The sequence below is a fragment of the Meriones unguiculatus genome, chromosome 20 (assembly GCF_030254825.1).
Source record: "Meriones unguiculatus strain TT.TT164.6M chromosome 20, Bangor_MerUng_6.1, whole genome shotgun sequence".
In the NCBI taxonomy this organism is placed as follows: domain Eukaryota; kingdom Metazoa; phylum Chordata; class Mammalia; order Rodentia; family Muridae; genus Meriones; species Meriones unguiculatus.
In genome coordinates, this window is record NC_083367.1 from 45,457,425 (window position 1) to 45,467,145 (window position 9,721).

The following is a 9,721-nucleotide window of genomic DNA, read 5'->3' on the forward strand; positions in this document are numbered from 1 at the left end:
AATCTAACTCAGCTGCACAGCTGCATTCTCTACGACCCTTATAAAGAGATTTAAAAAGCCCCATTGAAGGACACTCGTTGGCATGTCGTTTCATTGGCTTCGGTCTTCCGGGAGATAGAGCTGAGGGTTTTAGTCTACAAACCACTCATGGTTGCAGCAGCCATTAAAATACGTTTGTGTGGCGTTGCTTATCAAGTAAATTATTGTTTAAATGCAATATTTTTATTCCTTCAAGTGTGATGTCCTCAAATATGTGAGCATTTGCCATACGATAAGGACACTTGGCATACGTCAAAAGGGCCACCAGTAGACGCTTTTTTTTTCTTGTGAATGCATTGGCAGTTTAATGCTCTAGCTTGTCAAACAGGCCTTTCAGCGGGTTACCTGTGAAATGCAAAAAGGAAATTAACCACCCAACAAACGAAACCGTGCTCTGGTTCCCCTTCTTAGTCCTCTTCCTTTCTTTTAAATCGAAACAGGGCCCCGCTAATGTAGCATAAGCTGTATATTCCAGGCTGGCTTCAAACTTCCGATCTTCAAGGCTCAGCCTCTGGGACGCTGGGGAGGGGAGTGTGGGGGTGGGTGGGGTGTAGCAGTGTGTGTCACCATGCCTGCCCTCAACATTTTCTTTATGAGTTGTCCTAAGCCATTGGCTACCCCATGTTCTCTGTCAACCTCCAAGAAAAGCTACCTCTATAAGAAAATGCCAGGCATAATTAATGCTCCTTCCTTCATAATAATTGTCCTAGTTTGCTTCTTTGTTGCTGTGACAAAATACTAAGAAGAACTTGGGAGAGGAGAGGGTTTATTTGGGTTACAGCTTATGTGCCATCATGGAGGGAGGTCAGGGAAGGAGCTGGAGATAGGAACAGAAGGGGGACCATGGAGGAACACTGCTCACTGGCTTGCTCGCAGTGTATCATACTCGGCTACGTGTATCACACAGCCCAGGCCCACCTGTGTAGGGAGGTACCGCCCACAGTGGACCAGGCATCCCACATCAACACCGGCCAAGAAAATGGCCCACAGGCATGCCGTCAGTCCTTCTTTCCAGGTGTGTCAGACTGAACACCAGGATTTGCCTTTACGGTATTCTAATGAATGAAGGCTTTCCTGTTAATTTTTCCTGAGCGTTGCTCATGCCGACTAAACATCCATTTCTATGATTTTCATCAAGTACAATTGATTTTAATCACTGGGGCCAATCATCTACAGCAAGTCTTCCTCCCCTCTCTGTGCTTGCCCCTCTTCCCTCAGTGGCTAGACTCTATTGCCTTTTCTAGAATCGGAGTTGGCTTTGCGACTTATTTTGACCGATAGAATGCAGTGAAATTTGGACATATTTGGAAATTTTGGACTAGGTTTTACTTGAAAGGTATAGCTCCCATTATTGCCCTCCTCAAAGACAGCCGGCGTGAGGAAAATCTGACCATCCTGCCTAGGAGGCCTGTGAAAGACACTAATCTTAGATGGCCTGTAGATGAAAAGACTCCGTGAGCCTGAAAGCATTACAGAAGGACCAGGAGGGAGATAGGTGGATAGTGGTAAGGTGACCAAAACAGGATGTGCTTGCTTGCATGGTAGAAAGAATCAAGGAATGAGATGTGGGCGTGTTTCCATGGTGATTTCAGTTGGCTTTTGAGGTTTTTTTTTTTTTTTTTTTTTTTTTTAATTTTACTTGCCTGGCTTGGGTATTTATCACGGTTGAGGCTGCCAGTGTTGGCTGATGTGGTGATTGGCAGAGTGATGGTCATAATTGCCTTGGACAGTTGCTACCTTTGGCTCTCTTTCACAGGACCCACTGACTAAGCAAGCAGTGGCTCCGTGTCTCCACACTTGTCTTGCAAAAGCCCCATTGCAAAAACTGCCTTGAGCAATGTTATGGGCTAAATCCTGCTTCCCTGGCACTGCAGAATGTGGCCTTGACTGGAAATACAGTTATTGCAGATGTATTAACCGAAATCGGAGTCATGAGAGAGCATGCCTGGCTCTGATCCAAAATGGCAAACAATTCTATGAAAAGAGAAAATCTGGACACAGACACAGAGGCACACAGAGACTATCATGAAAAGGTAGAAGCAGAGACCAGGTGATGCAGAAGTGAAGACGTGACACGATTGTCAAGCCTTGGGAGAGGTAGGGACAGTTTCTCCTCTAGGGAGAAACAAGTACTTTCAGCCATCATAAGGATGAGGCCGCCAACTTCAGGTTTCAAGACACTCAGTCTGCTGCTCTTCGCTCCTGCAGCATGGAAGGCTCAGTCAGTCACACAGCTCCCTTCCTCTCCTTTCATGTCATCCTGCAGATCTAGGTGGACTTGTGCTCTGGATGAGGGTGCTGCCAGAGGGTATCACATCTTAATCCACTTAAAATTAAAATTCTCATTGCTTCAGAAAGTTGTGCAAAAAGCAACTCACTTATTGGCTATAGGAGGCTTAAGGCAACAAGATAATACCTGAAACTTGAACCTCTTTAATACCCTTGAAATTATACCAGGCATATTGTTTCTTCTGCCATCTTTGAGACCCTCCTACCAAAAATATGTCTGCACTATTCCAGAGTTTCCTCAGCATTATCACTTACTTGTTTTTCTCAAGAAACATGCTTTAACCCAACTATGTTAGGCTTGGCACTTGTTAATCCCAATATAACCATTTGCATGATTTGGGGTGCCATAATTGTTGCAAGCTGGTATTAGAATCTTAAAAGTGGCATATCTTACCCAGAAATCTTTAATACTTTATAATAACAATAATATTGTCTGCATTATGCAGTAATAATGGAAATTACATTTGCAAAATAGTTCATGCAAATGGGACATTCTGAAATGCAAGAAAAAGGCAATGCATAACGGGAGAGAAAAATGTGTTTTATTCACTGCATTTTGGTTGTCTGTGCTCTCAGGTCGGGAGGCAGAAAAGAGTCTGTGGGCAGCTCCATGCCACACTACCTGAGAGCTGAGTGGCAAAGACCAGCCTGTATGGCTCTCATCAGAGTGGGGACTCTCAGACTCTGGGGTCAAAGGTGAGGGTGTCATCATAGTTGGCATACTCTTTGCTCTTTAGATGAGATTTTCATCAAGTGAATACAGTCTGGATTTCCAAATCAAGCATGTATTTGCTTTAATTTAGCTTTATTTGGTTCTCTTCTGGTTGCTCATAATTTCTGATTGATAATTTATTTAAAATATGCCTGGGGGCGGGGGAGAGATGGAGAGAAGGCCCAGCAGTTAAGAGTGCTTGCTGCTCCTGCAGAGGACTCAGGTTTGGTTTCCAGCCGCCATTTAGCAGTTACCATCTGTAACTCCAGTTCCAGGGTTCTAATGCCCTCTTCTGACCTCTGTGGGCACCAAGCATGCATATGGTGCACATACATGCTTGCAGGCAAAACATCCATACACATATAAATACAATCTTAAAATGTGTCTGGATAATACATGATGTATCCCTTTGTATCTTTACCAGTAGTTTTTATTAAGTTAATGAACACTATCCTTATTCCCACTCATTTTTTCCTGACTTCCTTGTTTGTTCTTTTTTTTTGTGTGTGTGTGTGTGTGTGTGTGTTTCCTCATGTTTGCTAAGCAATCCACTCTATTGTGTTACATCCCAACCCCACCCTGTCCTCTTCATACTTTAATGTAGTTATGTTATTCATCATATTCAAACTCACAGAAAATCATGGTGAAAACAAGTCTGTAAGGAACCTAAGAAATTCTTGGCTATGTGACTCAATACAACACATGCTGCTCTTTGAATTTTGGGTGTGTTCTGTACCAATTAGGACATTTTGTGAGATTTTGATTAAATATTTCTTTTGACAGCTTAATTACCCTTAATCCAGGAGGATTCTGCCTAAAACTGCCAAGATTCAACAAAGCTATAAGAGTGCCAAGGAACTGAGGTTTAAAAAGGAATGAGTTAATTCCCCAGGGCCCAAGTCATAAGAATTAATTTAGTTTGGCCCGTCTTTCCATGGAGCCTATCTTTGTTCGGTTACTTTCATGAAGAAAAATGTTGGTTTTCACCTTCCCCATTTGTTTTTGAGTCACTGACCCATTGCCTATTTACAGATGTTGGCTCTCCTAAGGCCTACTGGTTTTTGGTTCTAGGAAATCCAAGCAAGAGTGCCAAGCCATGTGTCGCAAGACTCAGGCCATCAGGCAAAGCCCACTGTCTTGTAGCAATTATATGTCATGTCTCTGCACCTTCTCTTCCATGGAACTCTGAAATCACTCAAGGAATTCCTCTAAGGCCATGAGATTCTCATATTCTAACACCATCTGGAAAACTTACCAAGCAGACAGCACTGAAAGGCGGGGTGGGCAAGATTGGTACCATCCATCCATGTTTATAAACCAGCAAAGAGAGTCTTGCTTCTGCAGCTTCTGGCCAGCAGCTTTCTGGGGCTGAGGTGACTGGGACTCCACTCTTTGTTCCTTTGGGTGTTTCCCTCCATCCCAGAATTCATTGTGTCTGGTGCTATCAGACTTCCTTCGTGTGGCGAAATGACCCATTTTGAAAAGTACTCTGAAAATTCAATGGTACTGATTCAAGCACCTCACTGACCCATGTTCACCCCAAAACTTCTTGGAACACTGAGTCACTCTTTCCTTTTGTGACTTACTGGAAAGGTGATTTTTATTTTTTAATGGTCAAGAATACACGGTGAGCTGGAGAGATGACTCAATTGGTAAAGCGCCTGCCACGCAAACATGACAATCTGAGTTTAGATACCCAGCACCCATATAAACACTGGGCATGGTGGCCTCTGTAACCCGGCGCTGGGTGAGGGGCGCCTGGGGTAAAGATAGGGTGATTCCCAAAGCTCATTGGCCAGCCAGCCTGGGCTCAACAGAAGACTCCATCTTGAAAAATAATAAAATAGAGAAAAAATATAATAAGGTGAAGAGACACCTGATGTTGACCTCTAGCTTCTACACATATGTGCACACACACACACACACGAAACCACAGGTTATGACACACAGACTGTTTGTATTTCACCACTGCCTTCCCAGCTGCGGGATTGAAGGAGGTTACCCATTGGGTCTGTTTTCACAATTAATGTCACTGTCTAGTCAGGGTTCTATTGCTGTGAAAAGACACCATGACCAAGGCAACTCTTAGAAAATAAGTTATCTAACTGGGCCTGGCTCACCGGCTTCTGAGGTTTAGTTCACTCTCATCACGGCAGGGAGCATGGCAGCATGCAAACGACATGGCACTGGAGAGGTAGTTCAGAGTTCTACATCAAGAGTGGCAGGCAGAAGGGAGGGACGCTGGAACCTGGCTCGGGCATTTGAACCCTCCAAGCCCACCCCCCAGTGACACACTTCCTCCAACAAGGCCGTCTCAAGTAGTGCCACTCTCTGACCACCGACCATTCAAATATATGAGTCTCTGGGGCCATTTTCATTCCACCCAACATAGTCACTAACAGAACTACCCTTTCTCAGTGGTGATGTATAATTAATGGACATTGCAAAGGGAAGTATTTAGCTTTGGATCAGGCATGTATTAGTAATGGCACCTTTATTTTATTTTATTTTATTTTATTTTATTTTATTTTATTTTATTTTATTTTTGGTGCTGGGCATTGAAACTAGAGGCGTCATGCTTGCTTGCTAGGAAAGTGCTTGGCCACAGAGCCACAGCACACCCTGCCTTATGTCCTTTGGGATGTACCGCGGTTCCTATTATTCCAAGACATTTTGTGCAAAGCCAGCAGAAAGGAGCCGACTCTCATAGCCTGACTAACTGCAGAAATAATCTCTCCCGTCCTGTCGTCTTCCTTTAGTCCATCATACCTAGGAAGTAAACCTCATTAAATAAACAGATGTTTCGTGGTTTGTTGTTTGCCTGTTTGTTTTGCTTTAGAACATTATCCTGGGATGTACTTTTAAAAAGAAAGAAAAAAACATAGAATAATGATCCTAATACTCGGAAACCCCAAAATCTCTTTCTTAGGCTTCAAATCCTAGTGATGCCTCCATGGTATGATGCTTGTGAATGTGACCCTGCAGGCAGGGCTTCTCTGCCATTTCCTCTGTGTGACTGCCACAGGGCTTGGCTGGGCTCCTTGGAGTGGCATGCAGGTTGAAGGGAAAGGCTGTAGGGCATGGCACTCTGAAATGAATGTGTCCTGGCTTTTCCTACTTAAGCATCTGCTGGCGCTGGGCAGAAGGCAAGAGGGCCCACTCTGATGCCCCCCCCCCCCGGGGCATTCTGTTGCTTGTATTCATTAACAGTGTGAAGGTAGGTTGGAAATGCGCCAGAAATGACCACTTGGTTATTTGAGTTTAAACACACATCTAAGCATCAACAAATACGAGAAAACATGCAATGGCTGTCTTTTGGGGTCTTGAGTAGAAAGGTGGGAGAATCTTGAGAGAACTGAAGGAGGGTGAAGAACATGATCAAGATATATTGTGTGAAAAATAGTTAATAACAAATTTTAAATGGCTACTTGGAAATGACTTCCAACTCTACAAATTTAAAATTTCCGTTGCCTTTGGGGGTGGGTATGATATGATGATAGGACACAATGAAATGGGATCTGATAGGATACAATACGATATGATACGGGGTGGTACAGTGAATGACGGAGTCTGAGAACCTCATGTTATTGCTCTGTTTCAGATTGATGTACTCAAGGCAGATCTGGAAAGTGCAGAATGGAAAGTTTTAGAAAACCTGATTCTGGAGGATGTCCTCGGACAGATTGGCCAGCTCCTCTTTGAGATTCACCTCCACTGGCCTGGCTTTGAGGTCAGTGGCAGCGAGAGCAGTGTGGTGCGGTTTTGGTACAGCCTCCTGAAGGAGTTGGAGCAGAAGGACTTCAGACTTTTCCACACCTATAAAGACTTATCTAAGCCTCAGCTCTTCCTGAAGAAAGACATTTTCAATGCCAGCAGCTGTTATACCCTGAGTTGGGTGAATACGAGATGGAAATAGGATGGAGCCCCGCGCACAACAGGAAGAACTATTTGCAGACAGATGCACCCGTGCTTCCGGTCGCGGAGTCACGCCTCCAGCCTCCACCGGCCTGTTTCCTGCGTGATGCCGCAGCGATCGTGTTATTGTCATTATAAGAGTACACGAAGCCTTGAGCTTGACAATCGACAGCGGCTTGGAGGGACACCTCTCCTGGCCCAGACTGAGACCTCTGCGCTTTTGCCTTTGACAGAGTGGGGCATGCCCCCTCCACTCTCACTTGGAGGGTAGGAATACCCTGCTCCTGCCAGTTTCTGGTTGCCTCAGAATCCATTCTGTATCTATAGCTCACGAATTTACATTAAAAATGACATTTTATTAATTTATACTTTCACTAGGTTGGTCAGATTTTTTTAAATGCACTGTTCTTTTTTTTTTTAAGTTGGGTCACTGCCGGGCAGTGGTGGAACTTTAATCCCAGCACTGGGGAGGCAGAGGCAGGCCAGCCTAGCCTACAGAGCGAGTTCCGGGACAGCCAGAGCTGCACAGAGAAACCTGTAGTGATCTGTATGGTAAAACCCTGTCTCAAAAAACCAAACAAGCCGAAAACAAAGCAAACAACTACAAAAATAAATAGATAGATAGATAGATAGATAGATAGATAGATAGATAGATAGATAGGGCCAGTTGCTTGACTTTAAAGCTTCCCTTAAAGTTTCTCTCATCCAGCCAGTCAAAGCCGTGCTCGGCAGTCTGTGGACTCCAGACGTTGCTTCCCAGCCTTTGCCGAGACGGGGCTTGAGTTCTAAGAACTGCGGCTTCTAGTCCCTGGGAACTTAAATCCGTCAAGTTCTGTCAGAACTTCAAGAACTCCGGCTCAAAATTCTTTTCACACAAAGCCATCAACAGGCTTCATCTCCTGTGAAGCTAAAGCACAAAGCGGCATCTGTGTGGTTCTGCTACTGCCGCGTCAGCCTTCAAAACATGGCTTCGGCTCCACAGACCTTCCGCTGCTGTCAGGCTGAGGAGACGGCCCAGTCAGTAAACCGCCTGCCACACAAGCATGAGGGCTTGAGTTTACAATCCCTGCTCCTACGAGCCAGGCACGACCCTGTAAGCACTGGGCAGGCATGAGGGTGGGCAGGAGACAGGCTGGGGCCCACTGGCCAGGCTGGCCTAGTTGGATCAGTGAGCTTCCGGTTCAGTGAGAGGCCCTGTCTCAAAGGTAAGTTGTAAGCTGGGCTTACAACTTATTAAAGGCTCACACCTTTAATTGTGGCACTTGGGAGAAAGCGGCAGGTGGAGGTCTGTGAGTCTGAGACAGGCCTGGACTACTACATAGTTCCAGGACAGCCAGAGATAGTGTGACCCTATCTAGGGGGAACAGGCCAGGGAAGGGGGTAGGTAGAGAGAGGGAGTAAGTTGGACACAGATAGGGGAAGACAACAATGTCACTGTCTTCTCTCTCTCTGTGTGTCTCTGTCCCCCTCCCTCCTGCTCTCTCTCTCTCTTCCTAGCCCAGGGTGGTCCTAAACTCATCACTTAATGTCTCAGGCTGGTTTTGACCTCTGATCATTTTGCCTCAGCCCCGGGTTTGACTTCTTTTTCACAAAAGTTTTTTCTTTGTTTAATTAAGCAGAACAGGTATGTTCTCTGTGGTTCAAATGATACCCATAATTCTTATATATAGGAAGATTGTCCTGTGAACGATTTCCAAAAGTTTTATGCTAATTAAACAATCTCAAAATAAACCAAGCTAAGAGTTTGGAGGCATGTTTTTTTTTTGTTTTTTTTGTTTTTTTTTTTTTTTTTTTTTTACATACACAGCATATATGTTCACTGCTCAAGACTTCGTAGGAGGCAGTGGAATCCTGACACATTCCGTCCCTTCTCCCAGGCTTCTCCTTCCTGCTTGCTTTCACCCTCAGATAGTCCTGGTCTCACTTTCAGCTTTTTGGCTTTGAAAATACCGTTTTTCAAATGAGGACCCGACAGGTATTAGAATAGAATGATCTTACTAACTTGAGCTAGAAGGAGACCAGGGTTCCTGAGTGAGTTGTGATAATTTTAAGACATCTGAGGTTTTGATTCTTAAATTTATAGTTGCTGGGGCAGGCAGGGGGAAGGTTTGGGGTTGAGAAGATCAGCTGTAATAAGTGTGATCATCAACGGTAGCTCAGTCTCTTTAGTGTGCACAGATGTCCATGAACACAGAAGGTCCACGAACACTCTAACAGCTTGTACAGTTAGTTTGTATGGTTTGTGTAGTTTATTGCTTCCAAAGGAAGGTAACCTTATTTTGCCCTTGTTTGGACTTTGTCACAGATTTTTTTTAATAATAGTTTTGTGCACTGGTGTCTGTGTAGTAAATATTCGTGTACAGCAATGTATAGCGTGCACTAATTTTAAGTGTCCAGTCTGAACAACCCCTAGATGTATACACGTCTATGGCAAGATTTTTAGGGCATGGAATTGGAGACTTAAGGCATTGAAGGTTTCAGACAAGTGATACAGAGCCTTGGCTTCATCATACCATCTATGATTAAAGTGAGAGTGGATTTACTGTTAAAAAAAAAAACCAAAACCAAAAAACAGAACCTCCACCCAGACCCATTTAGCAGGCAGCCTGTGTAATGGTCTTAATATTTATGGTTATTTTTCTTCATGGATAGTCTAGTATTTACAGTGGCTATTGCGGTAGTTGCTATGGCTTCCCTGTCTCTAGAACTGATTACGCTTATGTCGGCCAAGGTCTCGGCAGTGTTGTCAATTGGAGCTGGAGGAAT

At 44.4% G+C, this 9,721-nt stretch overlaps 1 protein-coding gene across 1 annotated transcript in view; it reads left to right on the forward strand.

The window, feature by feature from the left end:
- Positions 1-8,734, forward strand: part of Mettl24 (methyltransferase like 24) — a 105,384-nt gene extending 96,650 nt beyond the window's left edge. Inside the window, 1 exon segment of the mRNA XM_060373165.1 lies at positions 6,642-8,734. Within this exon segment, the coding sequence (XP_060229148.1) occupies positions 6,642-6,956 (315 nt within the window). The 3' untranslated portion in view covers positions 6,957-8,734.
- Positions 8,735-9,721: the final 987 nt, after the last annotated feature.